The 25,217-nt window shown below is 55.6% G+C and overlaps 1 protein-coding gene across 1 annotated transcript; it reads left to right on the top strand.

Annotated features, from left to right (window-relative positions):
• Nucleotides 1-16,006: 16,006 nt before the first annotated feature.
• LOC142069881 (CD5 antigen-like) lies at nucleotides 16,007-21,916 on the top strand. Its single transcript, XM_075122556.1, has 6 exons — nucleotides 16,007-16,130; nucleotides 16,550-16,579; nucleotides 17,232-17,540; nucleotides 19,927-20,256; nucleotides 20,583-20,908; nucleotides 21,341-21,916. Exons 1-6 carry the CDS (start codon nucleotides 16,097-16,099, stop codon nucleotides 21,347-21,349), a joined length of 1,038 nt encoding a protein of 345 aa, XP_074978657.1. The 5' UTR covers nucleotides 16,007-16,096; the 3' UTR covers nucleotides 21,350-21,916.
• Nucleotides 21,917-25,217: the final 3,301 nt, after the last annotated feature.

Below are 25,217 nucleotides of genomic sequence, written 5' to 3'. Positions count from 1 at the left end.
TGAACTAACCCCCCACTGAGAGACAGACCCCTCCCCAGCCTGAACTAACCCCCCACTGAGAGACAGACCCCCTCCCCAGCCTGAACTAACCCCCCACTGAGAGACAGACCCCCCCTCCCCAGCCTGAACTAACCCCCCACTGAGAGACAGACCCCCTCCCCGGCCTGAACTAACCTCCCACTGAGAGACAGACCCCCCCTCCCCAGCCTGAACTAACCCCCCACTGAGAGACAGACCCCCTCCCCGGCCTGAACTAACCTCCCACTGAGAGACAGACCCCCCCTCCCCAGCCTGAACTAACCCCCCACTGAGAGACAGACCCCCCCTCCCCAGCCTGAACTAACCCCCCACTGAGAGACAGACCCCCTCCCCGGCCTGAACTAACCTCCCACTGAGAGACAGACCCCCCCTCCCCAGCCTGAACTAACCCCCCACTGAGAGACAGACCCCCTCCCCGGCCTGAACTAACCTCCCACTGAGAGACAGACCCCCCCTCCCCAGCCTGAACTAACCCCCCACTGAGAGACAGACCCCCCCTCCCCAGCCTGAACTAACCCCCCACTGAGAGACAGACCCCCCCTCCCCGGCCTGAACTAACCCCCCACTGAGAGACAGACCCCCTCCCCGGCCTGAACTAACCCCCCACTGAGAGACAGACCCCCCCCTCCCCAGCCTGAACTAACCCCCCACTGAGAGACAGACCCCCTCCCTGGCCTGAACTAACCCCCCACTGAGAGACAGACCCCCCTCCCCGGCCTGAACTAACCCCCCACTGAGAGACAGACCCCCTCCCCGGCCTGAACTAACCTCCCACTGAGAGACAGACCCCCCCTCCCCAGCCTGAACTAACCCCCCACTGAGAGACAGACCCCCTCCCCGGCCTGAACTAACCTCCCACTGAGAGACAGACCCCCCCTCCCCAGCCTGAACTAACCCCCCACTGAGAGACAGACCCCCCCTCCCCAGCCTGAACTAACCCCCCACTGAGAGACAGACCCCCCCTCCCCGGCCTGAACTAACCCCCCACTGAGAGACAGACCCCCTCCCCGGCCTGAACTAACCCCCCACTGAGAGACAGACCCCCCCTCCCCAGCCTGAACTAACCCCCCACTGAGAGACAGACCCCCTCCCTGGCCTGAACTAACCCCCCACTGAGAGACAGACCCCCCTCCCCGGCCTGAACTAACCCCCCACTGATAGACAGACCCCCCTCCGGTCTGAACTAACCCCCCACTGAGAGACAGACCCCCCTCCCCGGCCTGAACTAACCCCCCACTGAGAGAGAGACCCCCCTCCCTGGCCTGAACTAACCCCCCACTGAGAGACAGACCCCTTCCCCAGCCTGAACTAACCCCCCACTGAGAGACAGACCCCCCTCCCTGGCCTGAACTAACCCCCCACTGAGAGAGAGACCCCCCTCCCTGGCCTGAACTAACCCCCCACTGAGAGACAGACCCCTTCCCCAGCCTGAACTAACCCCCCACTGAGAGACAGACCCCCCTCCCTGGCCTGAACTAACCCCCCACTGAGAGACAGACCCCCTCCCCAGCCTGAACTAACCCCCCACTGAGAGACAGACCCCCCTCCGGTCTGAACTAACCCCCCACTGAGAGACAGACCCCTTCCCCAGCCCAAACTAACCCCCCACTGAGAGACAGACTCCCCTCCCTGGCCTGAACTAACCCCCCACTGAGAGACAGACCCCCTCCCCGGCCTGAACTAACCCCCCACTGAGAGACAGACCCCTCCCCAACCCGAACTAACCCCCCACTGAGAGACAGACCCCCTCCCCAGCCTGAACTAACCCCCCACTGAGAGACAGACCCCCTCCCCGGCCTGAACTAATCCCCCACTGAGAGACAGACCCCCCCTCCCTGGCCTGAACTAACCCCCCCACTGAGAGACAGACCCCTTCCCCAGCCCGAACTAACCCCCCACTGAGAGACAGACCCCCCTCCCTGGCCTGAACTAACCCCCCACTGAGAGACAGACCCCTTCCCCAGCCCGAACTAACCCCCCACTGGGAGACAGACTCCCCTCCCTGGCCTGAACTAACCCCCCACTGAGAGACAGACCCCCTCCCTGGCCCGAACTAACCCCCCACTGAGAGACAGACCCCTCCCCAGCCCGAACTAACCCCCCACTGAGAGACAGACCCCCTCCCCGGCCTGAACTAACCTTCCACTGAGAGACAGATCCCCCTCCCTGGCCTGAACTAACCCCGCACTGAGAGACAACCCCCCCTGTCCTGCACTGCTGCCCCCCCTCTGCTGAGAGGCAGATCCCACGGCCTGCACTCCCCCCCGCCCCTCCCTCCGCTGAGAGACAGATCCCACAGCCTGCACTGTCCCCTGCCCCCCTGCTGAGAGACAGACAACCCCCCCCCCGCATTACACACACACTGAGAGACAGACCCTCCGGCCTGCACTGCCCCCTGCATTCCCCCCCCCCCCCGCCGCTGAAAGACAGATGCTACGGGCTGCACTGCCCCCCCCCCCCCGTGCTGACAGACAGACCTCCAGGCCCCCAGCCTGCACTGCCCCCTTGCTGAGAGACAGACATCCCCAGCCTGAACTCACCCTCAACCTGCACTGCCTCCCTGGTGAAAGACAGACCCCCACTGCCTGTACTGCCCCCCTTGCTAAGAGACAGACCCCACCCGCCTGCACTGCCCCCCTGCTGAGAGTAGACCCCCCCATCCCCCAGCCTGCATTGCCCCCCATGACAGACAGACCCTGCCACTGAGATGCACTGCCCCATTACTGAAAGACAGACCCCTGTGACATTCCCTTCTGGTATTATCTGGACCAGTTATCTGCTAGGTCACTCCAATCCTCAACTCTGGGAGCCAGCCTTACCCTGCTTTGCTATGAGAACCCACACTCCTGGGCTGTTCACGCAGAGCCTCTGGCATGTAAACTGCTCCTTGGATTGTGCAACTGAACAAAACTAGACAATAGCGCCGATCCCAGACACAACCCTAGGAACTTCGATCTTGCAGTGTCCAGTTATGCCCTCTGGACGCTGCAAGCTTATATGAGTTTGTCAGTTTAACAAAGAAATTGATATGTACCAGGCCTGTTATCCCAAGTGGAGTCTCTGACACACTTCAAACCAAACACACTGCTTCAGGTAGAATAAACATACAAATTTATTAACTAAAAAGATAGATTTTTAACTGATTATAAGTCAAAGCATAACAAGTCGGTTTGGTCAAATGAAATAAAAGCAAAACACATTCTAAGCTGATCTTAACACTTTCAATGCCCTTACAAACTTAGATGTGTCTCACCACAGCCTAGCTGGTTGCCCTTCAGCCAGGCTCTCCCCTTTGATCAGCGCTTCAGCTGCTTGGTGGTGGTGTCTGTAGATGTAGGTGGAAGAGAGAGATCATGGCAAATGTCTCTCCCTTTTAGCATGTCCTTTCTTCCCTCTTGGCTTTGCCCTCCCCCCCACTTCAGATTCAGGTGAGCATTACCTCATCACACTCCCAAACTGACCAAAGGAAGAGAGAGTCCAACAGAGCCTTTGTTGCTCTCTAGGCCAGTGTCCTTTGTTCCTGTGAGGCTGGGCTGAGTTTGTCCCATACATGCCTTGATGAGATGTGAACTGCGCCTCTGCTCTTAGAGAGTTTTTGCCTGGGACACATTTTCAGCCTCATAACTATATACATGAAATTATAACCTATAACATTACTATAAAATTACTGTAACGACAATTACTATAATATCATTATAACAACAATGCTCAGTACATCATGAGCCTTCCGAAGATACCCGACACGACAAACTTTGCATTGGATACCACACAATCATTTTACAAGAATGAGCATGGGGGTGCTGGGTGCTCCCTCGAGGTACAGAGCATCACACCTCCCCTCTTAGTTTACTGCAAGAGGGTTAGTCCCTGACTAGCTCAAAGGCAGTTTGTGTTATAGTTCTCTTGGCATCCAGCCATTAAGGCCTTGAGGCACCATGCCTCAGTTTCCCCATTCACACACAGCAAACCAGGTTTTTTATGGTTTCTCTGCTGTGATAAGCTTTAAACCTGTTTACAGGTATTAACTGGAAAGTAGCATTATCATAAGGTTTAACATCCTTGTCAAAATTCTTATCCCCAAAACTTAACATTAATACCAAAATTTTTATCACAGATGTGTTTTTACAAGTGTCTTTATGATACCACACCCTCTGTTCAAAAACAGACTCCAACGAGAGACTGCTGAATTGGAATTAATTTGCAAACTGGATACAGTTAATTTAGGCTTGAATAGAGACTGGGAATGGATGGGTCATTACACAAAGTAAAACTATTTCCCCATGTTTATTTCCCCCCCCCTCCACTGTTCCTCAGACGTTCTTGTTAACTGCTGGAAATGGCCCACCTTGATTATCACTACAAAAAGTCCCTCCCCCCCGCCCTCCGCCCTGCTCTCCTGCTGGTAATAGCTCATCTTAAGTGATTGCTCTCCTTACAGGTTTTTTGTTTGTTTTTTTTCCCCTTCACGTTCTGTGTGTATATAAATCTCCTCACTGTATTTTCCAGGAAATGCATCCGATGAAGTGAGCTGTAGCTCACGACAGCTTATGCTCAAATAAATTGGTTAGCCTCTAAGATGCCACCAGTACTCCTCTTCTTTCTGCTTTTACAGGAGATTTGGGATGAGGGTTAAAGGAATGGTTTTGGGTAAGAGAATGTTTAGGCTCCCAGCCCCCTTCTCTCTTCCCAGGGGCAAAATGGGATCCTCCCTTCTCACCAGTTTTAAACCGCACTTTCTGTGGCCTGCCCTCAATAGACGCCTGAGTCTGTTTGAAGGCATCAGCCAAAAAAGCCATCCCATCCACAGACTTTACATCCTTGTCCCACAGGCGCTGCTTCACTTCAGGCTGACACATGCCTAGGAAACGCTCTTGAGCAACAAGATCCAACATCCCCTCAAAACTCGCCCCCTCTTTGCCCCTCACCCATTTTCCCCACAAATCTTTCATTTTGTTCACATCTTCCCCATTACTCATCCCAATATCCCTCTTGAGATTCTGAAATTTCACTCTATCTGATTCAGGGGTAATCTGAAACCTTTGCAAAACAGTATCTTTAAATTTACAATAGTCTAAAGCATCTTCACTCGGCATTCCATTGACGACGTTTCCAGCGTTACCAGTTACTTTCGCAATCAGGGCAGGAACTCTCTTGTCATCAGGGATTTCCTGTATTACACACAGCCTCTGGAAGGCAGTCAGAGCTTCAGCAATATCATCGTCCTCACTCTATGCGGGGCATAAGTGTTCCCATTTGTGGATTTTAGGAGTGATGGGGGTCCTTGGGGTCAGGGGGTTCTCATTCTGCTTCTCTAGCATGCCCAGTTGGTGTTTTCGCTCTCTCTCTCTTTTTCTCTCTCTTTCGTCTCTCTCTCTTTTTCTTCCATAGCCCTTCGGTGGGCCGCCTCCTCTTCTTTGAGCCTCATTTCAGCATCATTTCATGAGCCTTCCAAAGACACCTGATGTGACAAACTTGTAAAATGCTCGTGTGGTATCTAATGCAAGGCTGAACATGGGGGTGCTGGGTGTTCCCCCAAGGTACACAGCGTCACAACCCCCCAGCCTGCACTGCCCCCATTCTGAGAGACAGACCCCCCTCCAGCCTACACTGCCCTGCCCGCTGACAGACCTCCCCACTGAGAGGCAGACCCCCCCACCTGCACTGCCCCCTGCTGAGAGACAGACCCCCCCCAGCCTGCACTCCCCCCCACTGTTGAGAGAGAGCCCCCTCCTAGCCTGCACTGCTACTCCCCCCTCGCTGAGAGACAGACATCCCCTATCCTGAACTCACCCCAGCCCACACTGCCCCCCGGTGAAAGACAGACCCCTGCTGCCTGTACTGCCCCCTGCTGAGAGACAGACCCCCCCAACCTGCACTGCCGTCCCCCTGCTGAAAGATAGATCCCTTGGGCCCCTGGCCTGCACTGCCCCTTGGTGAGAGACAGACTTCCCCCAGGCTGAACTCACCTCCAGCCTGCACTGTCCCCTGCTGAGAGACTGACCTCTGCTGCCTGCACTGCCCCCCAACCTCCAGTGCAGAGCTCTGTGGGATCCATCCTGAGATCACGCCCGTCTGCCCCCCTCGTTGGCACCGAGCTCCGGGCTGCAGGCGTCAGTCTGAGCCCGGCCCCCAGTAAAGAGGAAGGAGCTGGATCTGCGGCATCTGCTTGTCTGTCTGTTCTGGGGAGCCCTGTTTGCAGAGGGCAGTGGCCTGTAACCCCTGGTAGCCCCAGCACAGGGTGCTCTGCAATGCAGGGCCCCCGGGGTCCGTGCTCTGGGTAGCTGGCTGGCCCCCTCGGCCTGGCTGCCCAGTTTGCCCATCTTCCCATTGTGGATCCACAGGGTCTGGTTTAGGTCACCAGTCTCCTGCAAGTGACCCCTTTAATATGCTGGGCCCTGAGGCCCCCCGCCCGTCCCCAGGGGCAGGGCCATGCCCTCGGTACCAGCAACCCCGTCTCTCCCTGTGGCTCCCTGCAGTGAGCCCAGGCCAACCTGCAGGAGGCTTGTACTGGGCCCCTCCAGGGCACCTGGCCAAGGGAGCCTTCCTAGCCACACTAGCAGCCTTTGCACAGAGAGCAGGACTAATTAGTCACCTGGCTGCCGCATCCCGCAGCCTGGGGACTAGCACGGAGAGGCAGGGGCTAAGCCATTGGCCAGGCTTGAGCTCTCGGTGTCCTTTTCAGTCCCAGGTGAGCCCTGAGCCTCTCCCCAAAGGCAGCTCTTAGCCGCTGCCTGCCACACTCATCCCCTTGGCGTCGGGCAGGGCCGTGCTGAGTTCACAGCAGGCCAGGGAGACACGAGTGTCCCGTGATCAGCACTGGGGCTTCCCTTGGCTCTCTGGACCCTCTGCTGAGTTGGGTTGGTTTCAGTTCTTTAGTGACCCAGTCACGCCACCCGCCAGCAAGGGGCCTCGCTTCTGCTTGGCTCCAAGAGCAGCGGTAACCCCTGTGCCCCCGCTGGGTAGTGATACAAACCACAGAGGGACCCTGAGGCACACACAGGAGTCATAAAAATTATACAGAAAATTCCCACTTCGTCACCCCCCTTCCCCCGGGGCCGGGTGAGGCTTTGAGTGATGGGGTGCAATATGAAGGGTGAACCGCTGACCTGGCTCCTCCCACCCCATGCCCTGGGTTCTGCGCTCCACCCCCCTGGACTCTGTACCCCATCCCCTGGTCTCTGCACCCCACCCCCTGGGCTCTGTGCCCCATCCCCTGGGCACTGCACCCGACCCCATCCCCTGGCCTCCGCGCTCCACCCCGTCTCCTGGGCTCTGCACCACACCCCCATTAACCCCTGCGCTTTTGCCTCCCATCCCATGAGTTCTGCACACACACACACCAACCCCTGGGCACTGCACCCTCTCCCCCCCACCCCAACCCCTGGGCTCTGGCCAAGGACAAGGACATGCAGAAGCCCCAGCGGGATGCTGTCCCCAGGGCTAAATGAGCAGGAGCCCCGCCCTGCAGCTGGGTGGGGCAGCACCTGTCATGTGGGGGTGGGGAGCTCCCTGCCCCTGCGGCCCTTCCCAGGGAAGAGCTCCCCTGCTGGGTGGGAGATGCCTAGGTTCCGTATGGCCTGGTTTGGACGCAGCTGGGGCTCCAAGGGCCGAGCAGGGGGTGACACTGCACCACCTGGCAGACACCCTAACGGCCTGACCATGCCAGCAACCCGGGCAGCAGGGGGCTCCAGCATCTCTGCCCTGGACTGGCCAGCGCTACGCCGGGGAGATCGGTTCATGGCACGTCCTCCGTGACAGAGCTTGAGAAGCAGCCGGCGACCCCAGCAGGTCACCATCTGCTCAAAAGCTCGTTACTCCTGGGCATTAACACCAGCTTCCCTGAGCGCAAAGGCCCCGGGAACTGCCAGCAGGAGAGGGCTGGAGAGCTAGGCAGGGCACCTGGGAGCTGCACAAGGAGAGAGCCACACACCAGAAGAGGCAGCCCGGGCTGGCCCAGCCAGACACTCACAGACCCAAGGCAGCCGGGGAAGGCCAGGAGAAAGACACAACACGGCAGGCAGGGATAGGACCCATGATGAGGGAGCGGGGTGTCAGCAGGAACCCGACTCACCTCCCACGTGGGGGCTGGTGGAGGTGGTGCTGTTGGTGGGTCCCTCCCCGGGCCTAGTCTGTCAGGACGTCTCTCTGAAGCTCAGGACAACGACGGGCCAAGTGTGTCCCAGTGGGTCTCGGAGTCCCAGGTGCTGGGGGACAGCCAGGCTGGGGGAGCGACCTCCTTCTGAGCAACCCATCTCCCAGCTGGATCTCTCCCCCAAAGTTGCCTTCTAAGGTGCCTGCAAGCGGGTGGTGGGTGGAAGTGCCCAGCCCCTCGGTTCTCTGCTCACTGACTAGGCCCAGGTGCTGCTCCAGCCCCAGTCAGCCTGCTGCTGGTCTGGGATCCCGTCCCTGCCCACATAGAGTGGGTACCTACCTTCTCCCTGGTTCTAGCCCATTCTCTTCCTCTCTCTCTGCACTGAGTTGAGGGTGGGAGTGCACTGAGCACAGGGCTGGGGGTGAAGGATCAGGGTGGGGGTTGGGGTGTAGGATCTGGCCAGGAGCTAAAATGAGGGAGGGGGCTCAGGGTTGGGGCAGGAGGTTTGGGTGTGGAGTGCTTACAAGGGCAGCTCCTATTTGGTGCGAGGGGTGCAGGTGGGAATGTGGGGGGGGGTGCAGGAGCTCCCGTTTGGTGCTCAGGGTGAGGGTGGGAATGTGGGGGGTGCAGGAGTCAGGGCATGAGGTGTGGGGGGCCTGGGTATGTGTGTGGGGTGCTGGAGTCAGAGTTGGGGTCATGGGAGAGGTGCAGGGGTCAGGGCAGGAGGCTGGGGTGTGTGAGGGGGGTGCAGGGATCAGAGCTGGGGGCTGGGGGTGTGTGAGGGGGGTGCAGGGATCAGGGCCGGGGGCTGGGGGTGTGTGAGGGAGGTGCAGGGGTCAGGGCTGGGGGCTGGGGGTGTGGGCTTGGGTCCTGGAGGTGCTCCCAGCCTCCTTCCCAGAGCGGCTCACGGCAGGGGACTGGAGGGGATATGCCCTGATTCCACCTTCCTTCCCCAAGGCCCCATCTCCACCTCTTCTTCGCCTCCTCCCCGAGCAGTGAGCGTGCTCTGCCTCCACTTCTCCCCCTCCCCCTGGGTTCGGCAGCGGACTGAGCGGGGCCGGTGGCTGGGACCCAGCAGGCAGCAGCGTGCCATTAAAAACTGGCTCGCGTGCCGTCTTTGGCATGAGTGCCATAGGTTGCCGACCCCTGGTCTAGATGATCCAGGACTGTGGACCCACTTGAGCAGTAGCCCGAGGGACTTCCTTGTACTGCATGGGCCACAGCAAGTGAAATACTTCATGTTCCCCAAAGACAATGAAAATAGAAGTTTCCATCCAACACATTACTGGCGTGAAATCCCCAATTTCACAAAGTGACAAAGTGGAGAGGCCATGCCTTTTGTACTCAAAAACCCAGAATGCTGCATACTGTTTTTGTTGCAAACTCTTCCAGTCTAATGTTCCAGCCACCTTGGGTTCTACAGGAACAAAGGACTGGAAAAATCTGGCTAGAAATCTGGCATGCCATGAGAAGGCAGCAAATCACCAGAGAACATTCATTCCATAGGTGGAAAGAGCTTGAGATGAGACTAAGGTTAAAGGCCACCATAGATGATCAGCATCAAGAGAACATTGCATCAGAGTCTCTTTACTGACAAAATGTTCTGAAAAGGCTTATTGACATTGTGAGAATGCTTGCTACCCAAAACCAAGCACTGCATGGCACTTCAGATCCGCTGTATGTGCCAGACAATGGAAACTTCCTTAACACTGTATTGTTTCTTGACTTTAGCAAAGCTTTTGACACGGTCTCCCACAGTATTCTTGTCAGCAAGTTAAGGAAGTATGGGCTGGATGAATGCACTACAAGGTGGGTAGAAAGCTGGCTAGATTGTCGGGCTCAACGGGTAGTGATCAAAGGCTCCATATCTAGTTGGCAGCCGGTATCAAGTGGAGTACCCCAAGGGTCGGTCCTGGGGCCGGTTTTGTTCAATATCTTCATAAATGATCTGGAGGATGGTGTGGATTGCACTCTCAGCAAATTTGCGGATGATACTAAACTGGGAGGAGTGGTAGATACGCTGGAGGGGAGGGATAGGATACAGAAAGACCTAGACAAATTGGAGGATTGGGCCAAAGGAAATCTGATGAGGTTCAATAAGGATAAGTGCAGGGTCCTGCACTTAGGACGGAAGAACCCAATGCACAGCTACAGACTAGGGACCGAATGGCTAGGCAGCAGTTCTGCGGAAAAGGACCTAGGGGTGACAGTGGACGAGAAGCTGGATATGAGTCAGCAGTGTGCCCTTGTTGCCAAGAAGGCCAATGGCATTTTGGGATGTATAAGTAGGGGCATAGCGAGCAGATCGAGGGACGTGATCGTTCCCCTCTATTCGACATTGGTGAGGCCTCATCTGGAGTACTGTGTCCAGTTTTGGGCCCCACACTTCAAGAAGGATGTGGATAAATTGGAGAGAGTCCAGCGAAGGGCAACAAAAATGATTAGGGGACTGGAACACATGAGTTATGAGGAGAGGCTGAGGGAGCTGGGATTGTTTAGCCTGCAGAAGAGAAGAATGAGGGGGGATTTGATAGCTGCTTTCAACTACCTGAAAGGGGGTTCCAAAGAGGATGGCTCTAGACTGTTCTCAATGGTAGCAGATGACAGAACGAGGAGTAATGGTCTCAAGTTGCAGTGGGGGAGGTTTAGATTGGATATTAGGAAAAACTTTTTCACTAAGAGGGTGGTGAAACACTGGAATGCGTTACCTAGGGAGGTGGTAGAATCTCCTTCCTTAGAGGTTTTTAAGGTGAGGCTTGACAAAGCCCTGGCTGGGATGATTTAACTGGGAATTGGTCCTGCTTTGAGCAGGGGGTTGGACTAGATGACCTTCTGGGGTCCCTTCCAACCCTGATATTCTATGATTCTATGTGGAGCTGATGGCTGAGTTTGATGCTGTACTCCAGGAGCATCTAAGAAGAGTCACCACCCAAGAAATGTACACACACCACTACCTTGGAAAACAATTCAAAATGAGATTATACAGTCACTGGCAACAAAAGTCAAACAGAAGATTGGGGCAGATCTGAAGTCAGCAAGATATTCCCCTGTTATTCTGGACTGCACACCTGACATCAGCCATATGAAACAAATGACTTCAATGGTGTGTTTTGTAATAACAACAGAACCTAGTGAAAATGTCCCTGCAATGGTGACTGTCAGAGCATTTTCTAGAATTTATTGACATTGATGATACTACAGGAGCTGGTATGACAAATGTACTTCTTACAAGCTGGAAGAGACGGCAATTGCGATAGCTGACAGGAGAGGTCAGGTCTACGGTAATGGTGCCAACATGAGAGGGCAGAACAGAGCAGTGCAGACATGGATCCAAGAGTTAAACCCCTCGAGCTTTTTTTGTCCCGTTCAGTTCTCATTCATTGACCTTGGTGGTCAGCGATGCAGCATCAGCTTCTAGTGAGGCTGCCGAATTTTTAATGTAATTCAAAGCATCTCTGTATTTTTCTCTGCATCAACTCATCGATGGCAAATTTTGAAGCAACATCTGGGAACATCCTCTCTGACACTGAGACCACTGAGTGCCACACGATGGGAAAGTCGAGTGGAGGCGATAAAGCCTATCAAACACCAAATTGGGAAGATAGATGATGCCATAGTTGCCATTATGGAGGATAATGCTGTGACAGGAACTGTTCATGGGAGAACAGTGGTAGAGGGAAATGGAATCACCAGAAACATACATAACTTCAAATTTCTGTGTGGCTTAGTGTTGTGGCATGACATAGTGTTTGAAATAAATGTTGTAAGCAAGAGACTCCAAGGTGTTGACCTTGATATATCTGGAGCAATGGAACAACTGGACAAAGCATAGTCATACCTACAGTCTTACCAGTCAGATGAGGGATTTCAAAACGTTCTGAAGAGTGCACAGAAGTTGGCAGAGGAATTTCACACTGAAGCTATTTTCCCACCCATTGAAGAATACAAGAGTCACTGAAGAAGACGACATTTTGATTAGGAGGCACGGGATAATCCCATAAGAGACCCCAAACAACAATTCAAAGTTGAATTCTTTAACCAGGTGCTAGATTGTGCAATACAGTCAGTTGAAGAACGTTTCATGCAGCTCAAGGAACACAGCAATATATTTGGGATGTTATATGATATTCCAAAACTCCTCACTATACCTGAAGAAGACCTAAACCAGCAATGCAGGGCACTAGAGACAGTGTTGACACATGATAACTGTTAGAGAGCTTATTCCTTCACTCTCCCACTTCCCTGGTTCTTCTCGCATGAACAGAGAGCAACAATACCCGAAGTCCGAAGGTGCAAACAATTTGATGTTTATTGGGGTGAACTTCCAGCAAGCTAAATACAAGTTCCTTTTTCCTTATTTTCGAATCCCAACTTACTTCCTGTTTGCCCCTAATTTATATAGTAATATTCTTAGCTATACATTAACCAATCATTCTACTAAAATTTAACTAACCAATCCTAACATGGATTAGCTAACCAATTATATCCCACCACCTTAATTAGTTTACACCCAGCAAAATTAATTATACAGCAGACAGAAGCAATCACAGAACCAGACAGAGACCATGCCAATAAACAATAGCAAAGTGGGAACTATAACGACAAAACAATACAGAAGTGAGGATTTCACAACTACATCTGTAAAGACATAAGAGTTTCCCAGCTGTGTCTATTGATAAGTGAGTTCTTACCAGACAGAAAACTATCAACCTCAATTTCCTTTTACAGCTTCTAGGCACTTCCCTTTCTCTGGAGGTGATAGGCACTATAAGGACAGGATTAAATTCCTAACAGCCCAATAGCACCTTATTTCAATGTGACTAGTTTGGAATGTGAGGATGTGACCATTCACTTCCCAGCTTATGGCTGCCTCTGTCGCTTAGCCAAAGGCCTTAGCCTAAGAACAGGGCCTCAGACTGTCACAGTAAGAGAAGGCCCTTACACTGGCAGACAGTGATTTTGATTCTTTCTTTTATACCTCTAACTAGCCAAGTGATAGGAATACACCTAAATTCTTAGAGTATAGGCCTTTACAGACAGGCCTGAATATCTATATCCTAACAATAACATGCGCCATATTGATGCGACTGATTTAGGTGATGAACTGAAAGCCCTTTCAAGATACATTTCAGCAGGATCAACTCCATAGGCTGTTCTGGAATATATGTGCACAAATAAGATTGCCACCCTCTTTCCAAATGTTTTTGTTGCTCTGTGCATACTTCTAACACTTCCTGTAACAGTTGCCAGTGGAGATCGCAGCTTTTCCAAGCTGAAGTTAATAAAAACACATCTATGCTCCACAAGGACGCAGGAGAGGCTGGTCAGCTTTGAAACCATCTCAATAGAGCATGAGCTGGCCCAGACTGTGGACCTTCAGCAGTTCAAATCTTTGCAACCAAAAAGGCACGGAAAGCACCACTTTGACTATTCAAACAGATGAAAATGCCAGGGTTCACTATGCAGAGAAGAAAAGTTACATTTGCTGTTCAGGCATTTGAAAGTTAAGTGTTACTTATGTAAGCAGAGTCAGAACGAGCTCTGCCCTGACATCCGGTGGTGAGCTGTGGAAAAGGACTTCAGGGGCTGATCTCATTTGCATGGGCACTCTCGTTTGCATGGGCACACCCACCCTGCCTAGTATGATGGGCTGCTTGACCAAATGGTAATTTAGGCTGCTGTGGGATCCCCAGTCTCTCTGTTATTGGGGCAGAGTAATAAAGCGTTGTTATCTTGGTTATGTGAATCAAGGACAGTAGAACTGTACTTGGCATTTTATGACAAAGGGAGTCGCCCCCAACTAAGTAGCACTTGCCAGGCAAGGGACATGGGTTCCAAACTCCAGGGAATTGAGAGAGGTTGGGGATAGGTTATGTGTACTTAGTAGTGTGGGTCTTTAACAGTACTTTAATCTCTTCTCTTGCTATGTATGGGTTCCATTAGGAGCCTTGTTTGTTATGTGCTGTAGAGTTGAAATCACTGATACCTAGATCTAAGCATTAGATTTACTTTGGGGTAGTGACAGATTTCAGAGTAACAGCCTAGTCTGTATTTGCAAAAAGAAAAGGAGTACTTGTGGCAATTTAGAGACTAAATAAATTGGTTAGTCTCTAAGGTGCCACAAGTACTCCTTTTCTTTTTGGGGTAGTGGTGCACCAGCCCTGAGGCTCCCCCTGCTTACCAGCTAAAAATCACTGAGAGCTGCAATCACTGAAGAGTTGAAGCTGTTGAGAGCTGTATTAAGTAGCGGGGGGCCTGAAGACAAGTTAGTGAGTAGATGGCTGGCGAGCAGAGTGGATAGCGGAGTAGAGCAAATAGCTGGGAAGCTGACGGAGAGGTGCGGGTGGTGGTAAAGACTGCAGCAGAACCCCATGGGGAGGCGAACCCCATGGGGAGGCATGGTACTTGGCCATCGAGGAGCAGCAGCGTAGCATGTAAGATGCCTCCCCCATACCTCCCTTCATTTCCACCCAGGCTGGGAGGTAAACTCTGCAGATGAACTTCTGAACTCTGGGGGCTGCACTGACCAAGGACAGCAACTGTGGTGGGGGGAAGGTGACTATTGGGTTGCTGGACTTAAGACCCTGAGGGGGAAAGGACACTGCCAAACTTAATTGGGGGTGGGTCTTTTACTCGTGGTTGGTGTTATGAATCCTGTTTGTGGTGTTTCCCCAACATAATCCCGCATTGTTTCCCTCCTTTATTAAAAGGTTTTTGCTACACTCAGACTCTATGCTTGCGAGAGGGGAAGTATTGCCTTTTAGAGGCGCTCAGGGGGGGTGGTATATATTTGTCCCCGGTCACTTGGTGGAAGCTCGAGCTAGTTTTGCATTGTATTATTGAAACGGAACCCCTAGATACTGAACCCGGCCCTTGTTGCTGCCAACTCTGACGGGCAGACGGGTTACACTGAAAATTTTTGAACAAGGCATTTTAAGTTGTTAGTTCTCCTTTATTAAGGTAGGTAGCAGAGCAGTACCATGAGAGGAGTAGAACAGGAAGAAGGCAGAATTGAGATCTTTCAAAGTTTTGGCCCAAACGAGGGGGCATGGGGGCATCATTTGAGCTCCCCGCCTCATGTGCCAAAATGTTGTGGGCCGGCCCTGGGAGGAAGGGAGCCCAGAGCCAGGGCTCTGGCCCTCCTCCTGTGCCCCAAGCCAGTGGAGACTGACTCGCTTCCAGCTGCCTGGCCCCTGCCCTGCCCGTTGCTCCTCCTCCGGCCTTTGTCTTGCTTCCCAGGCCAAGAGTCACCTGGTTGCATCCCCCTCCTGGATCTCAGGTTATGAAGGGGCGGCCATAGCATCCCTGCATTCGTCACACCTCCTTCACTAGGCATAAGCACAACATCAGCCTTGAGTTACAGCTGGAGACCAGTTTGTCTGAACTCAGCCAGCTGCTGGCTCCCAGAAAGTTGGGCCAGAGCCATGGGACTCAGGACAGTCATGGAGTGGGGAGGTGCCTCTGAGGTCCCCGCTCCCAGCCCCCCTGCTCTAACCACCAGATCTCACTCCCCTGCCAGAGCCAGGGATAGAACCCAGGAGTCCTGGCTCCCAGCCCCCTGCTCTAGCCACCAGACCCCACTCCCCTGCCAGAGCTAGGGATAGCACTGGGGCCAGCACTGACTGTACGGGGAGACTGCCTCCCACTGAGTTCCTGCTCTGCTTCCTGCAGCGCTGGCCATCCATTGCCACATCAGCAGGTTTATTTGCAGGCAACACTACTGACCTCAGTGTCACTCCCCTGCCCTCCTTCCCCCAGCCCTGGGACACGTGCTGAGCCCAGTGCCATGGTGCCCGGAAATGATCTTGTGATGGGTTCATGGGCCGGCCCCTCACTCCGGTTCCTCCCATACTGACCTGGCAGTCCTGTGCCAGACCTTAAAAAGGGCTTCCTGGGCGGTGTGGGGTGAGACGAGCTCTTGGCACCGGATCGCGGCAGGACGGAGCTGCTCACCCTGGGGGAGCCATGGATCTGCTGCTGTGCCTCTTGCTCTGCTTCGGTGAGGGCCCCTCCGGGTGTGGAAGGCACCCGCCCCATCACGGGGAGGTGCCAGCTCGGTGGGGATACAACGAGCTTACCTGTTCTTCCCCGACCAGGGGATGTGGCTGAGACCTGCCCTGCCAAATCCCCCCACAGGGAAAGGGCCTGAGTCTGAGTGCTAGTGGGGCCAGACAGTGCCCTCATGGGGCTGGTCTGTGCACCATGGAGAGGAGCAGAGCAGAGCAGCCGATGGGCAGCCGGCCTGGGGCTCCCCCGTTCCCCTGGGTCCCAGCATGTGTCATTGCTGTGTCTGGCTCTAACTGCTCCGGACTCTGTCCCGCCCAGCCCCACTTTCCTTCAGGTGCCTTGGGACTGGGAAGCTTTGGGGTGCACGGGCCCCTCTCTGCTCCTGACAGTTTCCCCCTTGTCTCTCCTCAGCTGCCGACGTGGGAGTCTCCTCCTCCTCAGGTAAGTATGTCTGGCCCCCAGGGGGCTGCCCTTTGCCAGAACCCAGGCCAGGATCCCAACCCCCCGGCACCACGGCTGGGGCCTGAGCAGAGGTGACCACGGCCACCCTTTGGAGAGTCAGCTGCCCAAGCACAGGTCCCAGAGTGCAAAGGCATTAGGCAGCTGCCTGAAGTTAGGTCACAGAATGCAACAGGAGTGAGGAGGCTGCCCGAACGCAGATCCCAGCATGCAATGGAAGTGAGGTGGCTGCCTGAGTGCAGATCCCAGCATGCAATGGGAGCAAGGGAGCTGCTTGGGTTCAAGCACACAATGGGAGCAAACTGGAGCAGGGCACTAGGAGCTGCCTCTATGTGAGCTGTTACTCATTGCAATGGAGTCAATTCCTGTCTCTGTGCCTCAGTTTCCCTTCTGTAAAGCAGGGGCACTGATGCTGCACCATTTCCTGGGGCTCAGTGACTTGTCTGTGCAGCACATGGCGGAAGGGAGGTGCGGGAGAAGGGCCCAGGGTTAGTGTTGCAGGAAAGCCCATTCTGCCCTGTTCTGCACTCGCTGGCAATGCCTCGCGCTGAGCTGGGCCTTCAGTCCCTGCAGCCCCTGGGGTCTCCCCGCGCAGTCCCGGAGCAGGTGTCCCAGCAGCTGTTTGCTTTGCCAGAGGTAAGGTTGGTAGGTGGCCACCACCGCTGTGCCGGGCGGGTGGAGGTGCGTCTGGACGGGCGCTGGGGCACCGTGTGTGACGACGGCTGGGACCTGAGCGACGTGGCCGTGGTGTGCAGGCAGCTGGGCTGCGGGCAGGCCATGGACGCCCTGAGTGGTAAAGTGTTCGGCCCGGGCCCCGAGTCACTCCCTGTCCTGATGCTGAACGTGGAGTGCGAGGGGACAGAGGCGACGCTGGGGAGCTGCCTGTACACGAATCCAGGGAACTTCTGCAAGCATGATGAGGACGCGGGGGCTCGTTGCCAAGGTGAGCCGGCCTGGACAGCCCTGGCCCTAAGGGAGGGATGGGAGGATGCCTGGAGTCCCAGGGTAGGGTGCTCAGTTCTGACTGAGCGGCCTGGCTGGGTGAGCACTGCACAGTCTGCCCAGGGAGCAGGGAGGGGACCTGACAGGCCCGGAGGGTGGGACAAGCAGGGCCTGGGCTCTGCTTCCTGTCATGTGCCATGGGGCAAGGTTATGAAGGGAAAACGCTCTCATGCAGTAGGGTCAGCATCCACACACACCATCTGCTACTAATACATTCCCAGCAGGGCTGGGAGCCAGGACTCCTGGGTTCCATCCCCAGCTCTGGGACGGGAGTGGGCTCTCGTGGGTTGGGGAGCTGGGAGTCAGGTCTCCTGAGGACTATTCCTGGCTCTGGGAGGGTGTTACCTACACACTCTAGGGCACCCACCTTTACCCACTTCCTAGAGCTTAAGGTGTAACCTGGTTGACTTTGGCACCTTGACCCTTTCCAGTTCCTAGGACTCCAGGGGAAAGACACCTTCCCTTACCCAGTTCCTAGGGCTCAGGGCTACCCATACCCAATTCCTAGGGCTCAGGGTGTAACCTTCTGTGGGTTTGTGGGGCGTTCCAGGGAAAGAGCCTTACACGGTAATACCAGTTGTCACGGAGTCCCCGGGCGATGCTCCAGAACTGCTCCCTACGAAGCCAGGCAGGACTCTGGGGAAGTCTCCTTTCTGTGAGCAGCCTGTCTGCAGGGCAAACAGCTCACACAGCTTCCACCTTCCTGGGTCTGACCTCGGAGCATTCAGCATCCTCTGCCCCTCCGTGCACTTCCCACAGCGAGCCCACCCAGGCGGGGTCCTGGGGAAGCCAGAGGGTCCTGCACCCCAACTCCACAGTCAGACGTGACTCTTAGCCAGCCAGTAAAACAGAGGTTTATTAGATGACAGGAACATGGTCTAAAACAGAGCTTGTAGGTACAGAGAACAGGACCCCTCAGCCGGGTCTATTTTGAGGGACAGTGAGCCAGACAACCATGTCTGCACTTCACTCCACTTCCCCAGCCAGCCCCCAACTCACTCACTCTCCAGCCCCTCCTCCTCTCCTGGGCTTTGTCCCTTTCCCGGGCCAGGAGGTCACCTAATTCCTTTGTTCTCCAACACCTTTAGCTATCACCTTGCAGGGGGAAGGGCCCCGGCCATCAGTTGCCAGGAGACAGCGTATCGGCCATTTATGTACACTGACCCTTTGCTCTGCAACAATTACACCCCCTTATCCCTCCACCTAGAAACTTAAGAAATGCATGGGGAAACTGAGGCACACCTACAGTATTCAGAGGAAACATTAAGAACAGTCCCACTTCATCACACCCTTAAGCTATATTTATTAACAGTTACCAACACAGAATACACAGGCTAAGCATACAATGCTCAGCACTCCCAATAAGGCAGATGAAATTTTCCTGCTGGCCAGTCAAAATCAGATCATCTGGGGACTCCAACTTCTGCACAGTGTCGTTGGCAGGGTGTTGAGGTCTGGCAGCTTTGGTCTTGGGGCTGTGTCCTGGAGTTGATTTCAAAAAACTTCCTTTTGGACCCCAGTTTATATAGTATCAGAGGGGTAGCCGTGATAGTCTGTATTCACAAAAACAACCAGGAGTCCGGTGACACCTTAAAGACTAACAGATTTATTTGGGTGTAAGCTTTTGTGGGTAAAAACCCCACTTCTTCAGCTGCATGGAGATGAATGCAAGTTTATATAAAGAAACTTGAGTCCTGCCTAGCTATACCTTAACCAATTATATTAAACTAAGAAACTACAAAACAGTATTTTTCACAACCCTAGCCCATTATGAAACAATTCTTTAACCAATCAGCCCCCACCACCATAGCTGATTTAAATCTTGTAAAATTAATTATGCAACAGACAGAAACTGCAACAGACAGAAACAATCAAAGAACCAGACAGAGACCATACAGATAAACAAGAGAGAAGTGGGCAAAGCTATAAAGTAGAGATTTCACACCCACAAGTGTTGATAAGTGGTACCTTGCCAGACAGAATGCATCAAACAACATTTTATTTAAACATCTTAAGATCTGTTTCTTTATCTGGTGATGTGGGTACTATTAGGACAGGAGCCTTCTTAACAGCCCGCTACTATATTGTTTTAATGTAACTTAGATGGAATGTGAGGACGGGACTTTCTGCTTCTTGGCTCATGGCTGCTGCTCTCCTAATATGGCTGCAGAAAAAAGGCTGCAGACCTTACATGGGGAGTGGAGCCTAGTGGTTAGAGCAGGGGGCTGGGAGCCAGCACTCCTGGGTCTTTCCCAGCTCTGTAAGTTGCTCTCTACAGCCCCTGATCTCTCCCTGATCCTCATTCATATCTCTCCCCCTGTCTCTAGCTGCAGAGCTCCCAGAGCCACCTGTCCGGTTGGTGGGCAACAGCACGCGCTGCAGTGGGCAGGTGGAGATTTACCATGACGGCCGCTGGGGTGCTGTGTGTGGGTTGGGCTGGGACCTGACTGACGCCAAGGTGCTCTGCCGGGAGCTGGGCTGCGGGAGCCCGCGGTACGTCACCCACCACTGCAGCAAGTTTGGTCAGAGCTCAGCACCCATCCTGCTGGGCCAGCTGGAGTGCACCGGGCAGGAGGCCTCCCTGACCCACTGCCGAGTCCAAGCCTGGGAGGGGCGGCACTGCCCCCACCACCGGGACACCGGAGTCATGTGCCAAGGTGAGAAAGCAGCGCTGGTACCAGGCCCTCACCACCTGCCAGAGGCCCAGGTCAGACAGGGATGGCTGCACTTTTCCCCCTGAGTGCCAAGCTGGTCCCCTTGGAGCAGGGCCATCCCCGGCCTTCTTGCCCACTGGGGCAGCGTGTGCCATGGCCCCAGCTGAGCCTGGCAACAGCTGCCCCTCCTAGTTGGGCACAGAGAGCACAGCACTGGCGCCCCTGCGATGTGGGGGTCAGTGCCGGGCAAGCCCCCTGCACCAGCCAGGCCATGCCTTCCCAGCATGCATTGGGGCACCGACACAGCTGACCCCCCCGCTTCCTCGCAGAGCCCTTCGCACTGCGGCTGGTGGACGGCCCAAGCAAGTGCTCCGGGCGGCTGGAGGTGCGGTATGATGGGGTGTGGGGCACCGTTTGCGATGACAACTGGTCAGTGACCATCGCCCAAGTGGTATGCCAGGAGCTGGGCTGTGGCCCAGCCGAGCCACTGGCCCCAAAGCCGCAGGACTGGCCCCGCTTTGGCCAGGGTACGGGGAAAATCTGGCTGGACGACATCCGCTGCAAAGGCACCGAGGAGACCTTGCAGAAATGTGCCCACCGCTTCTGGAGCTACAATGACTGCACCCACTGGGAGGACGTCAGTGTGGTCTGCCAGGTGCCTGCCCACAGCCAGGGAGAGGGAGATACAGGGAGCCCCACAACTTCTGGGTTCTCTCCCAACTCTGGGAGGGAAGTGGGGTCCAGGTGGCTAGCAGGGGGGCTGGGAGCCAGGATTCTTGGGTTCTCTCCCAACTCTGGGAGGGAAGTGGGGTCCAGGTGGCTAGCAGGGGGGCTGGGAGCCAGGATTCTTGGGTTCTATCCCAGCTCTGGGAGGGGAGTGGGATCCAGGTGGCTAGCAGGGGGGCTGGGAGCCAGGACTCCTGGGTCCAGGCAGGGAGTGGCCGTAGGCACTGGCTGTGTCAGTGAAGGGGTGAGAATGGGGCTGACAGAAGCACACAGTTGGGTGAGGTGCCTGGCGCTCCCTGCAGCCCTCGCCCGAGGCCATGGGCAGTGCTCCCTAACCTCCCGTGTTCTCTTCATCCTGCAGGACAGCTGAGCCGGCCACAGCTCCTCCATGGCCTTCCATTGATTCCCCCCCACCCCGTCCCCGAGCTTTCAGTGCATCCCCCCTGCTGCCAGGCCCTTCTTCTCTGCTGCCAGGCTCCCTGGCCCTGCCCGCCCAGCCCGGGGATGGCTGTTGGCTGTGCAAGGGCATGGCTTGGTTAGTGCCCGGGGGGATTCCCATTTCAGGGATGAACCACAGGCGCCCAGGGCATTCCCCTCCCACTGTGAGCCACACTCTGTGGGCTGCCGCACAACGCTGGCACAGACTGGGGCTCGTGTCTCGCTAACAATGGGGCAGCTCGCCCTGGCAGGCCCCGCTCGGAGCACGGGTTTCCAGGGCCGTCGCTCCAACTCCAGCCAAGGGAGCCGCCCCTGATAAACCCTGCCATCGCCGGGGTGGGGCTGCACCCCCCACCCCCTTGGGGGCCGGGATACACGACTGTCTCCCCCGGAGGGGTCCGTGCTGCATGGACAGGCAGGAGCCGGGAGGGGGAGAGCCCCGGGTGCCGCACGCCATCCCAGGCTGAGCAGATGCGAATAAAGAGCTGAATCCACTGGATGACCGACTGCCCCGTGTCTGCCTGCGTCTGCCAAGCGCTCGGCGCTGCACAGGCAGGCCCGGGCCTTACCCCAGCAGGTTCAGAGCTTGAGGCATTGGGAGCAGCCCAATTCCTGAGAGCAGTGGGCGGAGGGGTCCGGAGGGGCCAGGCACAGCAGTGCCTGCAAGGCAAGGAAGGTGCTGCCTCCAGAACTGGCCCAGAGACAGCAAGCTCCTGCAGGCTTTGGGAGTCCCGGCTTCGGCCAGTAGATGGCAACAGTCTGCATGACAGCGCACACAGCTGTCATCAAAGTCAGTCCCTCCCAGAGCTGGGGATAGAACCCAGGAGTCCTGGCTCCCAGCCCCCCCCCCCCCCCCCCGCTCTAACTACTATACCCCACTCCCATCCCCTCCCAGAGCCAGAACCCAGGAGTCCTGGCTCCCAGACCCCTGCTCTCAGCAGCTGCACCCGTTCCCTCACGACTGGCTGGTGTCCCTGCCGACACTGGGCCAGTGTAACCTCTCCTAGCATCTCTGGGCTGTGACTGTCTGTCCTGGAGTTGGGGGCTGGAGGGGCATCCTCTTTTTGGTCTGGTGCAGTTGGGGCAGCTCCTCCTCCTGAGGGTTCCCCATTCATGCAGACGCCCCCTGTGCACAGCTCCCCTGCCCAACCTCAGGGAGTGTTTGGGGCCCTACAGTCAGGGAAGGGGTGGACAATGTGTCTGGAAACCCTTTCCTCCCCTTCAAGGCACCCACTGCAGCTCCCAACCTCCACATGTCTATGGGGGGTGCTGGGAATGGAGCTGACACTGAGCCCTGAGGAGGGGAGCTGGGGAAGGACAGGACCCTGTGTCCTGTGTAGGGGAGAGGCACCCGGGAGGGAACCGACCCTGTGCCCCATGGAGGGGAGAGGGGCTGGGGTGGGAGCTGACCCTGTGTCCTGAGGAGGGGAGGGGGCTGGGGAGAGAGCGGTGTCACAGAATGTAGGGGAGTCAGGGCCCTGCACCCCGTACTTCCTGCAATTCACCATGACTCTCAGCCAGCCAGTAAAACAGAAGGTTTATTAGGCGACAGGAACACAGTCCAAAACAGAGCTTGTAGGTACAGACAACAGAACCCCTCAGGTCCATCTTGGGGGCAGGGAACCCAGCCAACCTCCCTCCGTTTCCCCAGCCAGCTCCAAACTGAAAACCCCTCCAGCTGCTCCTCTGGCCTTTGTCTCTTTCCGAAGCCAGGAGGCCACCTGATCTCTTTGTTCTCCAACACCTTCAGTTGGCACCTTGTGGGGGAGAGGCCCCGGCCATCAGTTGCCAGGAGACAGGGTGTCGGCCATTCTCTGTGCAGACCCCTGCACACCCTTTCCCCTCTAGGGCTCTGCAACAATCATATCCCCTTATCCTACCACCTAGATACTTAAGAAATGCATAGGGGAAACTGAGGCACACACACAGTATTGAGAGAAAATATTAAGAACATTCCCACTTCGTCACAAGTGGACCCTGCACCCCGAGGAGTGGAGGGGCGCTGGGGAGGGAGAGGACCCTGTGCCTTGTGGAGGGGTGGGGCCCTGGGGAAGGAGCTGTCCCTATGTCCCAATGAGCGGAGGGGTGCTGGGGAGGGAGCTGACCCTGTGTCCCGAGGTGGGGAAGGGTGCTGTGGAATGGCAGGGTCGCATGCAGCTAGAGGTTCCACTGGGGCGATTACTGTGCTCTGGATCCTGGGGTGCATGGGCTCTGTGCTGTGGGTCCCAGATGTGTATTGGGGGGGTCTATCCTGTGGGTGCGTGGGGCTGTTTGTCTCCTTGCCATGGGTTCTCGGATGGGTTTGGGGGTTCTCGATGTCACGGGTCTGGGGAGGTGAGGGGTCTGTGCTGTGGGTCATGCTGGCAGGGAATTGTGCATGCCGGGCACTCAGGACACAACTGGGGTTATGTTTAGGGTGGGTTGATTAAGGGACAGTGCACCTCAAGCGGCCACTGTTGGGGGGGGCATGCCTGAGAGCTGAGCCTAGGCGCAGCGGGACTAGGCCTGGAGCAGCATCCTCCCTGGCACCTACACTCTGTCCAACTAGCACTGACCCCACTTCGGCTGCAGGGACCCCTCCCCCAGCTGCAGGGACCCCTCCCCCGGCTGCAGGGACATGTGAGAACGGCCACACTGGGTCAGCCCCATGGTCCATCTAGCCCAGTATCCTGTCTTCCAACAGTGGCCAATGCCAGGTGCTTGAGAGGGAGTGAACAGAACAGGGCAATTTATCAAGTGATCCACCCCTTGTTGTCAAGTCCCAGCTTCTGGCAGTCAGAGGTTTAGGGACACCAAGAGCATGGGGTTGCATCCCAAACCATCTTGGCCAATAGCCACTAATAGACCTATCCTCCATGAACTTATCTAGTTTCATAGATTCATAGATATTAAGGTCAGAAGGGACCATTATGATCATCTAGCCTGACCTCCTGCACAATGCAGGCCACAGAATCTCACCCACCCACTCCTGCAATAAATCTCTCACCTATGTCTGGGCTATTGGAGTCCTCAAATCATGGTTTAAAGACTTCAAGGTGCAAAGAATCCTCCAGCAAGTGACCTGTGCCCCATGTTACAGAGGAAGGCGAAAACCCCCCAGGGCCTCTTCCAATCTGCCCTGGAGGAAAATTCCTTCCCGACCCTGTCACGGAGTCCCTGGGCGATGCTCTGGAACTGCTCCCCATGAAGTCAGTCAGGACTCTGGGGTAGTCGCATTTCTGTGAGCAGCCTGTCTTCAGGACACACAGCTCACTCAGCTTCCACCTTCCTGGGTCTGACCTCGGAGCATTCAGCATCCTCTGCCCCTCCGTGCGCTTCCCACAGCGAGTCCGCTCAGGCGGGGCTCCTGGGGAAGCCAGAGGGTCCTGCACCCCAACTTCGCAGTCAGACGTGACTCTCAGCCAGCCAGTAAAACAGAAGGTTTATTAGACGACAGGAACATGGTCTAAAACAGAGCTTGCAGGTGCAGAGAACGGGACCCCTCAGCTGGGTCCATTCTGGGGGGCAGTGAGCCAGACAACCACGTCTGCACTTCACTCCATGTCCCAGCCAGCCCCAAACTGAAAACCCCCTCCAGCCCCTCCTCCTCTGGGCTTTGTTCCTTTCCCGGGCCAGGTGGTCACCTGATTCCTTTGTTCTCCAACCCTTTAGCTCTCACCTTGCAGGGGGGAAGGGCCCAGGCCATCAGTTGCCAGGAAACAGGGTGTCGGCCATTCTCTGTGTCCAGACTCCTGCACACACCTGCCCTCTAGGGCTCTGCAATGATCATACACCCTTACCCCACCCCCTAGATACTTAAG

The sequence above is a fragment of the Caretta caretta genome, chromosome 23 (assembly GCF_965140235.1).
Source record: "Caretta caretta isolate rCarCar2 chromosome 23, rCarCar1.hap1, whole genome shotgun sequence".
Taxonomy (NCBI): domain Eukaryota; kingdom Metazoa; phylum Chordata; order Testudines; family Cheloniidae; genus Caretta; species Caretta caretta.
This window is presented reverse-complemented; position numbering and strand designations above follow the sequence as displayed.